We start from the raw sequence: 15,324 nt of genomic DNA, 5'->3' as shown, positions 1-15,324 counted from the left end.
GTTCATTCAGCGCTACAAACAGTAGCACACGAGAGCAACTCCGTGATCTTTTTTTTTCTCATGTTTCGAGGGCTTTCTTTAAATGCTAGAAAAAAAGGAACACGTGGTAAATCCATTAGTGAAATACATGGATTGACTGTTTCATAACACCCTCTACAACAAAACACACTCGCCCTTAAATTGAATATTCATATTTTCCATAAAAAATCCCACATAATTAACTAATTAGGCGGAATTTAAAAAATATACACTGAGGAACGCCACACTACGGGAAACCATATTCCGTATATAGGTTCAACCCACCTGCGATGCAAAGCTTTTTTTTTTTTAATCCATGGCTCAAGTAACGCGAAACACCCTGTATACCACAGGTTTACCGAGAGATCTCTCCGGCAAACACCTAGCGTTGGGAGGCGGAGGACTTTCCGTGGCGGTAATCTCTTCCTGTTCGCTAGCGCTCCAACACAAGTGCCTTAACGCGGGCTTGAGAGCCTAGTGCCAAAATCGCGCACTTTATTTTTTTGCATGAAACATGACCTTCGAGGCACTTATACTTTCATCGCTCATTCGCGCGGAATGTCACCCTTTGGAAATTCCAGAGCCTCGAAATAGAAAACAATACTGCTTTCGAGAAGCTCAGTTCTCACGTAGAATCCTTGAAAAAAAAAATCAATGTCTTTCTCATCTTTCATCCCTTGTGTTTGGATTTATGCATACCAAACTGCGTGTTTGGTATGTATTCCTCACCTGCCACAGGGCTGATCGATGGCATGCTTCAATCTGAAAAGAATGCTCATGGTGATACAAAATATGCAAGGGCTCTTTTCCTTTTGTAACTGAGCGTTTTCTTAGGCGAGGGTTCAGGCTTACAGTTGCACTCGCTGTCATAACACCAGAAACTTGCGGCTTTTCAATTTCGATGCACTTTTTTTGTATGAGTGTACGGCATGGCCGACCCAAGCTGTGTGTACCGCTTAGCGCACGGACGAGCTCGCCTGTGCAGCAAAACGTCAAAATGGCAGTCGGTTTGTGTCTGTATCTGTGTCCGCGCTGTGTCTGTTTCTTCTTCTCTCTTTCCTGTTACCTTGGACGCTGTTTTGCAAAGAATCACTCGCCAAGTTAATATACAAGAAGGAAGCCAACTGTCACTGAAACCAAGGAGCATAGGAGATTATTTCTATTTTTAATTAATATTAATTTGTGGCGTTGATAAATGGCAAATTCTTAGTATATGTATTTTATTGCAGAAGGACAAGTGATAAGTAATAATGAATAGTAATTTACGTATGCTAACCTGATAAACCTTAACAGGCGGCTTTGCCATAGTTCTGTAGGGGAGGGCGCCATGTTGGTTGCCAGCGCCTATACGGGTCTTTAACGTGCACCAAGACCTCAGCAAACTATACGTTCTTGAGTTTCACCGCCTTCAAAAAGCGGCTGCTGTGGCCAGCACTGAACCAGCAACGTCGTATTCACCAGAAGGACGCCACAGACCCTGTGCACACACAGGTGGCTTTTTCAGTGAGTTCACTGTTTACAGCCATGAGCAAGAACGGCACTAAATGACACAGACACAAGAGCGGTACACACCACGAACGTACAGCCGGCCAAATCTTTAGTTGGCATGCGTGGCGGCCGCGTCCCCGGTGCTCCTGCAGCTTATGACGGAGAAACTTGCGAAAATATCAAATCTAAGCACAGGCTTACTAAGCCCGCGCTTAATATTGAACCTTACGCAAGTTTGCTTCGTCGCAAATCGGAGGAGCGCAGAAAAAGCGGACGTCGCGCACGCCAGCCAAATAATCGGCCGGCTGTATCTGTTCATCCTCTTTCGTCTGTCTGTGCCTTATTTTTGTCATAAATTCCTACCACAGCGCCCAGTCCAACAAGAAGTTCTCAGTTAATTAAACGAAAGAAAAATTCGACACAAACCACTAGGTCGCATATAAATTCCTTTAATGACATGAAAATCTTGAATATCAGGCATGTATTACTTCATGATACCAAATATTTACAACATATACACGCGTCTATGTGACCAGGGCGAATACTAGGAAGAATATCCTGGCCGAAGGTGTCGGGAGAACGGTCTGAATCTTGTCTGTCTTAATAGGTGGGGTCCTCATGACGCGGGCATCCGCAGTGAGCAAAGAAGAAAAATGGGCCTCAGGTTCGCAAAGCTTTTCGCAGTTGAGAATGGCCTGCTATCAGCCGGTCCCTTTCCCGCTGGCGGTAAGTCGCTGGAGCCGGCGTGGCTGGCTGTCAGTCACGGACCGAACGCAAATGCAAACAGCTTTGTGAAAACAGCGCCATAATGCTGTGAACGCCTCCAGTAAATGCCTCTTGTTGCCTTTGTACTGGTGTGTAAGAAGAGCTGGCCCACCACGCGTGTGACGTCATTTTATAAAAAATGGGGCCCGGTGAAAAGATCCGACTCTTCAAAGCTCCACCAATAGGCTTGTGACGATTAAGTAGGGAAGTTTTGCGTCAAATATTTATTCCGCACCATCCGAAATTACGCGCAGATATTGCGTAATCGTGTCACCTACAGCCCACACAATCCGCCTGTTAACGTGCAGCACGAACATAAAAAAGAAGTAAATGAAAAATATGTAACTATTGTTCTACTCATAAAGAATGGGAATTTCGCAAAAGAATCAAAAATTTACTAAGCACTTTCTCCTAATAAATTCTGAGCGAAAAATAAATATATCTAAAACAAGAAATAAGTGCGTAATTGGAAAGCAAGATTACCCATAATAAATTGAGCTAATTCATTCATCAGGTGAGTGAACAACTGACTTTCGGCTTTGGCGTTCGTTTTAGTCGGAACTGCAGCTATCCAGTTTATGCCGTATTGCCGTATGCATACAATATAGAAAGAAAAATAAAGCTTCCTCTTCGATATGAAATTTCGTTAACTTAGAAAATCATGTATTTCAACGCGAATACAGAACTGTCAGTGAAACGCAAGTTTTGGCAAGATGTGCTTCAAAAGCCCGACTGCAGATGACAAAATTTCTTCATTGCTAAAAGGTTCCAGTCAGTTACACGCTCATTAAAACTCCTTTCCCGTACATCCCCCCTCTTCCCCACTAATTTCTTTGTTGCGCAAAACTAAGTCTAAATTGTTCGAAATGCAACAAATAAAGGAATTTGAGATCTTACGCAGCGTTTGTGTATGGGTACTTCCTTAATATAGCTTGCGTAAAGTTATGGGATTGCCTAATTTTAATGCGTGTAACTAAGGGCTTCACGACTTATAGCAGGCTTATAGCACTAGACAAATGAAAAAAAAAATAGCTGGCCGTCCACCTTGACGCTGATTCTCACCTTCTCCATTGTGCGTCTAACAAGAAAAAAGTTAGAAACTTCGCAAAACGACGAGGGCAGGGGGTAAACAAACGAATGCAACACCATACCACAGGCGCAAACTGCCAATTGTTTATACAAGGAAGCGAAAGCAGAGGCTGTTTGTTGTTGTTGTTGTTGTTGTTGTTCACCTCGTATAATGGCTATTTAAGGCGGGAACCCAGGCGCGCGACCACCTTTGTCATTCGCACATGTGGAGATAAACATAGGGCAGAAAAATCTACAATATAACTTAACTATACTTGAGGGAAGGTGAATAAACATGGATATCTGAAATTGCGCCACTCAGCAGACAAAGATGTAAAGATGGCAAATTGCCTCTCAACAGATGACTGGAGTAAAGGCGAAAAGTGATGGAGTAAAAAGGCACGCGCTATGATGACCTAAATGGCAAAACGCAAAACAACAGTTAACAAGAGGGAAGACAAAGGTGAGGAGATAAAACGCCAGATGACTACGTAGATGGTGGAATATAAAACGACAATCAAACAGAGTGCAGGTGAAGAAACGACAAATGTGTCAGCACTCCGTCCATTTTGCTTCTACCGAATGAAATCGCTTTTCTGGAAGGCTGCTTGTAAATTTTTGCGGAACGTTTGATGCACTGTTTTCATCATTTCTGTCTTTTCTAGTTCAAAAGTTTTAGGCCACACTTTTCTTTCTTTTACCTGAATTTACCTGAATTTATGCCCAATCATTCGCTCAATGTTGTTACCCTGCCCTCATGCCTGTTTTTCCATTTTCATATGACTTACCACGTTTTACTGCCTCAGCTTCAACCTTATCTCTGGATGATCGTTGTTTTACATACCGCCATCTATGTAGTCACGTTGCGTTTTTTCGCCTCACCTTCGCCTTTACTCTTCTTAACCGTTGCTTTGTATTTTACTATTTTGGTTTCCACAGCGCGTGTTTTCTTGTTGTTCTATCACTTTTCGCCTTTTTTCTAGTTGCCTTGGAAGAGACCTTGGAAGAGACAGTTTGCCATCTTCACATATTTATTTCCTGTGTGATGCGATTTCAGATTTCCTAGTTGATTCACCTGACCTCACGTATTGTTAACAGTTTATTGTAGATTTTTCTGCCCAATGTTTATCAGTACATGAGAAATTGAAAAAAGTTGGCCGCGCGCTAGGGTTTCCGCCTTAAATGCCCTGTACTTTCGCTTCCTTGATTAAACAGTTGGAAGTCTGCGCACGTGGTGTCTTATTCCTTGCTTTACCTCCTGTCCTCGTCATTTTGCGTAGTTTACAACCTCCGTCGAAAATGAACCAGCTAGCCTGCAAGCACGTCCTACTAACGAGAAAAATAACAACTTAATGCTAATCTGTGGCGTATGAGCTTCTCTTACTTCTTTTTTAGAATATATGTACATAATTGTCTCGCGGAATAACTTACTGCTAAGTATTTCACACAGAGTCGACAGGGTCCAAGAACAGCATTGGTTTGGCGCTTAATTTCTATACATGGCAGTGCTGAAGTGTTTACGGCACTCCGTTATCTTAGTGGTAGATAAGACATGACCAGAAGCCACGAGGACTTGACCAGATAGTTGGCACAACCCAGCTCCTGTGTATAACGCCTACTGTGCCGTACGCAGTTGTGATAAAATGGTAAAAACATGTGCTCCGCTTCGTGTGTGCCAGCAGCTTTTAATGCTGTCGTCGGAGGTAAATGCGAGCTCAAATAAAGTTTTGTCACTTTAATATACTGTGTAGTCATGACTGATATAAGGAAAAATATGCACGATGGGTGATATAAAAAAATAACCAAACCTAAGAGGTAGTGAGCGGCTTTTCTATATACAAGAAAACAGCTAGTTCCATCCTTACACAAAGCTGAGCCGCTGGAGGCTTCCGGAATTCCCTCACTCCCTAATGTAAACAATTAGAACGACTCCGTACTAGCTCCGGAAAGTTCCTGCTACAAGGCATTCTTTCTAGCTTGCATTGCTGGCACTTTAGTATTCCCGTCTACGTCCCTCACGCTCTGCCGACATGTTCAGTCTCGTATGCCGGCCTGACCTGCGCGTTGAGCAACAGAACACCCAAAAAAAAACGTATCCGTTCAAGTCTTGCGTCGGGCAGCTTTAGTTACTGCTCTTTAAAGACATCTTCACCAAGCAGCATCTATGGTGACGGGCCAGAACCTTCGTACGGAGTGTTACTTCTCTGTTCAAGCTGGGGGGGGACGTGTAGTGAGAACGCGATTTCCGCTCAGTACTCGCAAGTCGAAACCGACTACGTTCTCCCGCCACACCGTAGCTCGCTGCTAATTTCATGGTTAGTTTAAAGCGGCGTTTACATGGCTGCGACAGCATCGCAGCGAGACAGGTTTTTTCTCGTGCCGACGTCATGTATATGGCTGTCTTCGCTACGGAGTCGCAAAGGAGTCACTGTGTCAGACGAGGGTGGATTGAGACGCGTCTGCGTCTTTTAAAGATGATGTGCTCGCGAAGACGTGCCGCAGCGAAGCAAGGGAGGGCCTTGATGGAGCCGTTGAAAAAAAAAAGGATTTCCGGTTGACAAGGCGAGTCGGCGGGGTTGTTTTCTAGTGTCGAGAGCTGGCGAACCAGGCAAAAAAACGGAAATCGTTGAAGCCGGAAGTGACCCAGCCTCCCAGCATCCTAAGTTCCAGCTGCGACACAATGGGGCACCACCATCGCGAAAGCGTCGATGGGCTCCAATGTAAACGATGCCATGTCGCAGTAAACGCTGCGCCAACTGGATGCGACGCGCTTATGTTGCAGCTATGTAAACGTCGCTTTAGGTTCGCTACGTATGGCCGCCGTCAAAAACGCATAAGGGGAATTTTCTTAGGCTTCAAAACCGGGCTGCCAACCACGTTTCCTTCTACCAGCGGCGGAAAGCACCCCTGCAACCGCTTGCTGTAAAATTCGCCGAGGCTAAATTCGCACTGTCGTGGTAACCAAAGACCTGAGGAGGTGTTTCACATGCTACTGCTATCTACAAGGCTGACACGTTAACCGGTCGATGAGTCTCTGTCGGGAAGATGGTGGCGCCCGCTGTCACACAAGACGGCGACGAGACGGGCGCCGTTGTACGGGACGGCCGGCGCATTTAAAAGTGCTGGCATGAAGTGGTGGCTGTTCCCTACGCGCACAGTAGTCCTAAAGGCGGCACTTGGACTCGGAGATCACGTGCTGCTGGGCAGAGGCCACCGTGACGCAGACTTCTTCCCGGCCGCGCTCGCCCTGCAAGGCGTCGGATGTGGAGTCCTTCTCCGCAGCCGCCTGGATGCGGCGAGTCGCAGGGGCCAGCATCAGCTTTTCCAGGGACGCGACGGGGGCCTCGCACACTAGGTACAGCAGGTAGGCCATCAAGAACGACATAGTGAGGCAGCCGAAGAAGTCCTTCACCTGCGTGAGTCCCGTGGAAGTTAAAAGATTAGTGAAACCTTTCTCATTGCGTAAACGAGCCTGTTCATCCATGGCTATCGCACCGGATTGCAGAGGCTTACGTTCTATGTGCGCACTTGTCTACACTTAACAATTGAAGCAGACACGTAAACCTATTCAAAAGAAGCTCGTAACTATAGCTGCTCCAAGACATATTTTAGAAGCCTTCCGTATACAGAGCAGAAACCTAAAGGGCTCGTCTGGGACTGATGTAGGTTTTGTTCCGACATTCATATGCCCCACCGCACATGCGGTGCAGACGCGGCGTTCAGCGGTTAATACCACAGCTGCAGGTGCATTATACCCGGCCGCTGTACCTGCATTTCGAAGCAGTGATACGGAGAAATCCACGTGTAGTGAAATTCCCATCACTTGTGATGAGCATCGGTCAAGAACTATATGCACGCAGGTGTTCCATGTTAATCAGTCTGCTGTATATTTATGAAGTCCAATTACTCCCAGTTGAAAAGGAGCTTCCGATTCGATTTAAATTTGTCCGTAGAAGCCCTGCATGCTGTAAACGGGACCAGATATTCGAAACCTGGATACCTTGGTAAGAATCCTGAAAAGGCCTCTTGACCAATTCTTTTTATTTATTAGTCTCTAAAAGGCCCACTTAAAGGGGTGTTACAAAAGGCGGAGGGTTTCACAGCCGATTATTATCTATCGATGATCTCATGTATGATGGCTCGGAATACAACAAATGATAATAGATGCGCAGATGTCCGGGTAGGGAACATGCATTATCGCATTGATACGCATACGTGGCATAAACAACCGCAGCAGCTAATCATCTTCAAAAACACCAAGGCATAACTCGTGTCCCTCTGGCCTTGACTCTTTAATGCCGCGATGGCGATAAAACTGGCCGAGAATCAAGTCATTAAAAATACCCTAGGCATGATTAGAGACACTCTCTCTCCACAAGATAATTCCTATTGTCAACTCGCAAAAAAGTGGTGACATAAATGTAATCGCAGTATGAGGTCTCCACCAGCATATGGGTGCAAGGTGTCTCGTGTCTCTGAGTATGTCTCCCAATATGTGTCCCTAACGACACTCAGAAGGGTTTACAGACTTAAGTACGCATATAGTTGAAAGGATGCCTGCAGCAGATGACTAAGCTCCTCCGATTTCTGCTCAAACGACTGTTATTTAACGCACATGAATGCGTTTACTTGAAACAATGCACTACCTCTGGCTCTAAAACAGAGTGCCTATCCAAAAAAGAAGTGAGCAAGTTTGAGTGGTCTCAACTGAAGCCATGTGCTTGAAGAACAAAATATGCTCGCAACAGAAGAAGCAATGTTGCTGGCACTGTAGACAAGTATTATTTCGCCATCCAAGACGAGTGTTTTTAGGCTAGAATTTATCTGGGCAGCACATTGTCTCTAGCTTTGGTCCTTATATATGTGGCTGTTCTGTTAGCCAGCTGCTAAAAGCAGTTTTTATGCCGTTAATAGGCGCGTAGTTTCAGCGCTTTTAGCTGCAAGCGCGATCAAATGAAATATTTAAGCATGTCAGATTCATCGATTCGAGAAAAAAAAAACCTTTTAAACTGGCATTGCACACGAGGTTCGCAAAATAAAAGCGCAAAGAATGGCAACAACACGGCAGGAGAAACCACATGGTTTCACAAAACATCTCGTGTTTTCTGAAACTTAAAACATCACAAAACATGTGCTTTCGAGAAACACATAGTTTCTCAAAAGAGTCTGCAGAGACTAAAAAGTTCAATTAATGAACACTCCAGAGAGACAGAACGAAAATAAAATGACTTGGCTTGAAATACGTACCAGGTTGAAGTGTTGCAAGGACATTCTCTCTCTCATAATGCCGGCGCGAATGAGGTAGAGCGGGGAATGGATGAGGTAGGCGCCATACGAGAGCCTGCTGAGCGGAATCAGGGGCTTCCACGACAGTAACCTGTTGGCGAAGCCTGCGGGACAAACAACAAAAGCACAAAAAGCCTGAATCACACGCTGTGGCAACTTACGTCCGCCATATAGTCACTTGACTCTATAAAAGATCGTAATGCGGTGTACTGTTGAGGTGTTTCTCCTTTTTCCTGCAACAAACCTTTGAAATAATATTTCATTTATCTTGCCCTCAAAAGCGCATTTTGTGTCCTTAGCAAGAACGCGGTGAAGTAGAGAAAAAGCAACCCCGCTAATCGTGAAGCCATTGTCAAAATTATTTAGTAAAAGCATTAGCTGATCATGAGAATTTGTGAACTGGGCTCACCTTCAATTTTATCAATATTAGTTGTTTATTTAAAACAAAATAGAACGCAAGGAAAGGATTGTGCTAGCCGCGGCATCTGCTGTCGAAGTTAGAAGCACCTGAGCTACGGCTAATGGAGATAAAAGGGATGACAGGGAGGGGTAAAAAAGGAGGGGAGCGACAAAAAGAAAGGACAGGGATAGGGTGACACTGTACACAATATACAAACTAAACATAGCTCCATTCTGACGGTCTTCAATTTAACTATATAATCTTGCCCCGTTGAAATGATTATAAAATAATTAGGCAATTTAGTTAATTATTCGTCTAATATTGAGCCCTATCATGCATATGATGTCCACCTTGCTTTACTAGCCACTTGCACAGACCTCACCAACGTCTCTTTTGCAGGTTTTAAAATATAATTTAGTAAGAGTAAAAAAAAAGAGTAAAATACCCGGTATACCGAGCACACGACAACGGTATTTTGTAAACAATGGCTTCCGCACAACCCCCTTACTCGTCCCGCTCTTAACCCTAGGTTAAGTTTCCAACCAGCCCATTTTCACATGCTTCTTAGGTTGAGCGATTTTAATTTCAAAGCGATTAGCATGGAGCGTCTGAACATTTCTGGCTAATAGTTTCGCACCCGGCGGACAAAAATACCAAATAGCGAATGAAGAAAGCAATATTTTAAAAACGGTTTAACAAAAAATTGGCTGTGGCTTAGCTTAGTCAAGCCTGGTAATTGCGAAGCAATACGTGGTTCTGCTATTGTACCGCTTGTGGTGATGCTCTGGTTATGCTTATGCTAGTATGGCTCGCGGCCGTGGGTATGCGCCGCGCAAGGCAACGGCGGGAGATGGGGCCCCGTTTTTAAGCAGATGGTATGACGTCACATAGCGCGCAGCGCCCCTGGTGAGAGGAGCGGGAGTTAGGCCGTGTCTATGCGCCGCGCAAGGCGACGGCGTGAGATGGGGCCCCGTTTTTACAGAGATGGTATGACGTCACGCAGCGAGGTCACGCGAAAGGTCAAGCGTGGCCATGCGGCCGCGGCACGATACGGGCTGAGGTGGTAGCGAAAGTAGTATTGCTTCGCAATAAAAGCCTTCCTTATCGCGTCCGGACACGCCGTTCTCTCACCTCCGCGGCCGGAGGCGCAGGCGAAGACGACCCAGGAGAGGGACAGCGCCCATGCCAGCTTGCTGAGGCCGGCGTAGGCCACGGCGTCGCCGCCCCGCCACGAGTCCCCGCGCAGCCACTTGAATGGCCCGAAGACGACGAGCAGCGCCAGCGTCGTGGACAGCGCCCAGAGCGAGGCGCGCGCCCAGCACGGCAGTTGAAGCCTGGCGTTGGAGCTCACCGCGTAGCCCAGCATGATGCCCACGGCGTAAGAGGTGACGTGCACGTAGGGCCGGTAGTAGATGAACTTCATCATGTCCAGTGTCTTGCTGTCCGCGCCGGGCAGAAGTGGGCAGTTTCCATTGAAACACAGCACGCCCAAGGGCTTAGCAGCGCGCGAGACATAAGTGACACTGTTCCAGCCATTGAGGGGCATGCCGTAAGGCAGGAAGCACAGCTAATCGTACCCAACAATGGCTCAACAGTCGAGCTTGTCATGGCCCATCCCGCAGCCCCTTACAGGTAACTTGAATCCTGGGCCGCTATTTGACGGGACAAATGTAACGACGCCATTATTTCTCTTCCGTTATCTTTTAGACGATCATTTCCCCTCTTAATAGCAGGAAAAGTGACGGCACACAACGAACTCCCCCCCCCCCCCCCCCCTAATCGAATCAAGCCCCTGAAATTTGCAAAAACGCTTCTATAGTCAGATGAAACTCAAGAACAAAGTGGCAAATGCTCCTCCCAGGAGACCTTCCAGCCAATGGCGGCGACCTAATTCTCATGGCCGCCGCGGTGGCTCAGTGGTTATGGTGCTCGGCTGCTGACCCAAAATACGCGGGTTCGATCCCGGCCGCGGCGACAGAATTTCTTTGGAGGAGAAATTCTAGAGGCTCATGTACTGTGCGATATCAGTGCATGTTAAAGAGCCCCAGGTGGTCGAAATTTCCGGAGCCCTTCACTATGGCGTCTCTCATAGCCTGAGTCGCTTTGCGACGTTAAACCCCATAAACCAAACCAAACCTAATTCTCATGATGCCGTGGTTAATGCCTTTGTACCTGCTAGTCTGACATCGCAGGGGGTAGCAGATGTAAGGGGATTAACCGAAGGTTCAATCGGATTAGCCCAGGCATTATGTAAGGGCCCTCTTTGAGCAACATCCGCCGCTTCGTTCCTGAGTAGCATCCGGCTATACAGTTTGCGCGGCTGCCGCCATATGCCATGTGGCGCCAGTGAACACTCAAAATCCCGCAGAAATTTCAGTTGTTCGCTACATCCTATTAATTTTCTATTGCCATCGGAAATACATGGTGTGAGCGCAAGAAGCACTTTATAGGCCAGATTCTGCAGCGAGGAGAAAGAGTCGGCCATGATAATCACCACGTTCGAGCAGAATTTCTCGACACTGTCTTGTTTTCGCAACATTAAAAGTTTAAATTGTCCCGATCCAGTTACACGGTGCTCATTAGCGGCGGCGAACAGGTGGCGTACGTTAGTTGCCTATGTCGAGGAAAGCCTGGCATGTGACTACTTTCATGGTTATTTCATGGGGATGGTTATTTCAATTGAACATTCAGAAAAATTGGACCATTATGTCACTGTATCGAAGTGAAAAATAACTAAGATAACGAAAGGCTTCAAGGTGTCTTCAGAAAACAAAGCTAAATATTTTGCTTCGTTGATATGCACCAAGCCGAACCTTATTATTCGCTCTTTTCGGATGACAAGAAGGAGCCCGTGAGTGAACAAAGTCAGAGGTTACTCGGGCTAAGCTACCAGTCTTAGAGCAGATGGCTTTTAGAATCGAGCAAAATAGATAGCTTGGACAGTTGATGTGGTGCCATCTTTAAAAAAAACAGCGCCAAAAACATATACGTAACAGGAGACAGCAGGACAAAGCCTGTCCTCTCCTTTTTTGCTACTACCTTGTCTAGCGCTTGTTTTCTTTTTTTTTTGAATTGCTAAAACAGGTAATTGTGTTTTGCATGAAGCTCCTGGTGCCGGATGGATTCGAAGCATTTGCTTCTGCCTTGGTATACATGCGAGAACTGAGGCAGAAAAGGGTTGAATAAGGCGCTGCAACGGTTTCCCGAAATACGAAGCACACGTGCAGTTCTCTAAATAATACCTGTTTTGCGCATCGTATAGCTGAAAGGGAGCCGATTCACTTAGAGATCTCCTGAAAGGTCGGAGTTTTGTAGCCTTGCATTTTGGAGGCATGCCTACTGATTGAAAAATGACAGCGAAATCGAGTGAGGAGAAGTCAGGAATTTAGACAGAGCATAATCATGCGAACATTATTGAAAGGCAAAGCTTAAGCTATGCACTCGTTCCTTGAAAGATAACGTTAAAAAAATATGGTTATGCTCGCTGAAGAAAGAAAGCAGCGCATGAGTTACAACGTTTGTTCATCAGACTGCCAGAGCGCACGCAGGCGCTTAGTACCGGAGCTAGTTTGTCACTCATTCTCACATCCTCAAATAACAAACGGAAATGAAAAACTGCACAATTGCCCTTTCACACTTCCTTGCTGTAGAGTGTTTGCTTTGATATTTATTTTCATCTGACTTTTAAGACTAATGCATACACTTTTCATTTCTTCCGGAATCCTCCACTACGGCCTCATAGCCCACGTGTCGGTCCAGGAACGCATGCTACTGCGAATTTTTCTTACCACAATCTGGAGGTCACAATATCTGGGCTACTTTCTGGGCCACACCCTTTTTTCTGACGGTGTAGACGCTCCTACACGACAAAATCTCTTCAGTTTTCCTTAGTACCTCCCACGTTCTGACTCTATTTGTGATGTCTTGAGTGACGTCACTGATAAAACCACTGCCGGGCGAGTTTCTGATAGCATTATTTGCAGGGAAAGCCGTTTGCATTGCTAGGCTTCCTCGTCCAGCTTATCTAATAATTTTGGTAGCTGGTTAAGCCAGCATACTCAAGCAAGCAGTAGTGCGTCACATAAAAAATTAACAACAGCGTCTATGGAGTGGCAAAACCACTCATCTCTTTCTGCGTTTCCTAAGCGAATTAGGATCCGAGTGTCAAACGGTCTAATTGTCTTTCATGCAACATATCCCTTAAAATAGAGCAGTATACCAGATATGCACTGTAGTGTCCCTTTAAGCAGCTCCAGCAACTTCCTATAGCGAATTATATCCCTGATAGAAATGAATCTGGCACCGCTGTTTCTTCTTGCGTTCTTAAAGATTGGACAAAGAGGCGCTGTATCTTCTCAAATGCTGCTAGTTCTTTCCTACGCTTCTGCCGCGCTATTGAAATGAACTGAAAGACCCGCCATCAGTACCATCGCTATATCTGCTACCATGATTAGTTGGCAGAGATTCCTATTCTCGATAGTAAACGAAGCACCCAAAGTGTTCCCTACCGTGAGCATAAATCGACTATAGCTTACTCGATCTCAGGTTGGCCGTACAACGGCAGCGGTTGGTAGGAGTACAAGTAAGCGTTGACTGTGACGGCCGCTGATGTCCCGATTGCCAGGGCACCCGCGAAGAGCAGGCCGATTCTTGGGCGGCTGGAATGGAAACACGCATTATCGGTACCTCCACTGCTCATGGCAACCCGGCGCACCCCGGTGGGAAGCTGTGTTTACCTCAGCATGACGACGGGAATGATCCAGATGAACATGTAGATTTGCCAGTCGACGCTTACGTACCAGCTGTGCTGGAGACACTGCACAGCGCAATTGGAAGACTTAACACTTGGCACACTTTTGCCAGGCCGTACACCTCGCCAGTCATTTTGTGAAGAAAAGTACGGATATTGTTAGACTTCGTGTGGTCGCGGCGCGCAGAGAATAGGCACCTAATTCCTTCTACTTTTGGGGGGAAAATAAAAAGCAAATGATTTGGAGAAATTTCTTACCTCGCAAATGCCGACAATGAAACAGGTGATTGGAAGGTGGTTTCATGATGAATATTTCAATGGCCTCGAAGAAACTTTCCTGCAAACTTATTAGTATTTGTGCTCCAATGCATCTTGAGTTTAGATATTTTTGAAAATTTCTAAGGCGCCATTACATCAATGTTCACTCTATGTTACGGTCATTGCCTCGTGATCTGAAAAACAAATCCAGAGCTGCATTATTGTTAGCAATACGAAACAGCTGTGTAAATTCCTTGCCGAACCGCACCAAAGTGACTGCATGCGACTGCATGCGAACTCGAAGGCTGTGTTTCATTCGAATATATACCACAACGAGCAACAACTCGTAATTTAAGCCACAAAAGGCAAAAATTATTACTCATCGCTACCCCCTCGCAAGTCTTCCCAGGAAGAAATATAGAATGCAAAAAGTAGCCAGCGCCATGTGCAGGCGCCGAAATCTTTTCTTTTTTATAATTTATCCAGTAGTAAAGTGTTAGTTCCGGCGCACAGCGCTGTTTGCTATTTTAAAAACAAGAAAGAAAACATCACAAATGCGCTTTGCCTCGCTTCTTCTATGGACATACTGCGTTCAGAATGAATTCGGAGGAAAAATTTATGAATAACAGAACCAATGGCGAAACTAGTGCAGTAAATGGATAGCCGTACACATTAATCATGGAACTGATTGCTCGAGCCTTACAGAAGTGTAAATGGCCGAGAAAGTAGACATAGGTTAAATACTGACAGCTCAGCGTAGCATGAAACTTTGCCTGCACTGGGCCCGTATTTCAGCGAAAGCTGTAATAGCTTTTTACCAGCCTTTATTACAAGCAATTTGGGGGTACAACAACAGCCGTGTAACACGTTACGCGTAACGTAGGTTTGTAGTTGGACACCACCGCCACGTACCTCAAAATGCGATTTAGGTGTCCACTGACCCAGGCAGTCAGTTATGTGTCTTTCCTTTCCTCAAAACTAACAGAGTCCAAACCCTCCGTTCACTTTGAGAATAGGAAAGACGCGTAGCTGCCTCAATTTCGATGTGGACACCACCGCCGCCCCACAGTGTGATTGAGGTGACCATTGATCCAATGTTCCAGTTATGCGCCTTTCCTTTCCTCAGAACCAACGGAGGGCTGAGACTGCGAATTAGGCAACGCTGGGAACAAGACTATTTGCTTCGTGTAAGCGGTCGCTCAGTCCGTGAAGTGTGCCGGCAACGCGATCGAACCGAAGACCGCAAGCGGAAGAAGGCGGAGTATGAATGTGAGTGTATAGGCGCCGAAAC

General features: G+C 45.9%; 1 protein-coding gene across 1 annotated transcript; it reads right to left on the bottom strand.

Moving 5' to 3' along the window:
* Window positions 1–1,989: 1,989 nt before the first annotated feature.
* On the bottom strand, window positions 1,990–13,960 carry LOC149353653 (nose resistant to fluoxetine protein 6-like). The gene is made up of 5 exons (XM_089577386.1): window positions 13,762–13,960; window positions 13,561–13,683; window positions 10,157–10,464; window positions 8,587–8,729; window positions 1,990–6,751 (listed from the first exon to the last, which is right to left on the bottom strand). Exons 1-5 carry the CDS (start codon window positions 13,794–13,796, stop codon window positions 6,503–6,505), a joined length of 858 nt encoding a protein of 285 aa, XP_089433512.1. The 5' UTR covers window positions 13,797–13,960; the 3' UTR covers window positions 1,990–6,502.
* Window positions 13,961–15,324: the final 1,364 nt, after the last annotated feature.

Source organism: Amblyomma mixtum, chromosome 3 (genome assembly GCF_055824585.1).
Source record: "Amblyomma mixtum isolate Tamu chromosome 3, ASM5582458v1, whole genome shotgun sequence".
NCBI lineage: Eukaryota > Metazoa > Arthropoda > Arachnida > Ixodida > Ixodidae > Amblyomma > Amblyomma mixtum.
Note: the sequence above shows the minus strand (reverse complement) of the source record. Positions and strands in the feature narration are given on the sequence as shown.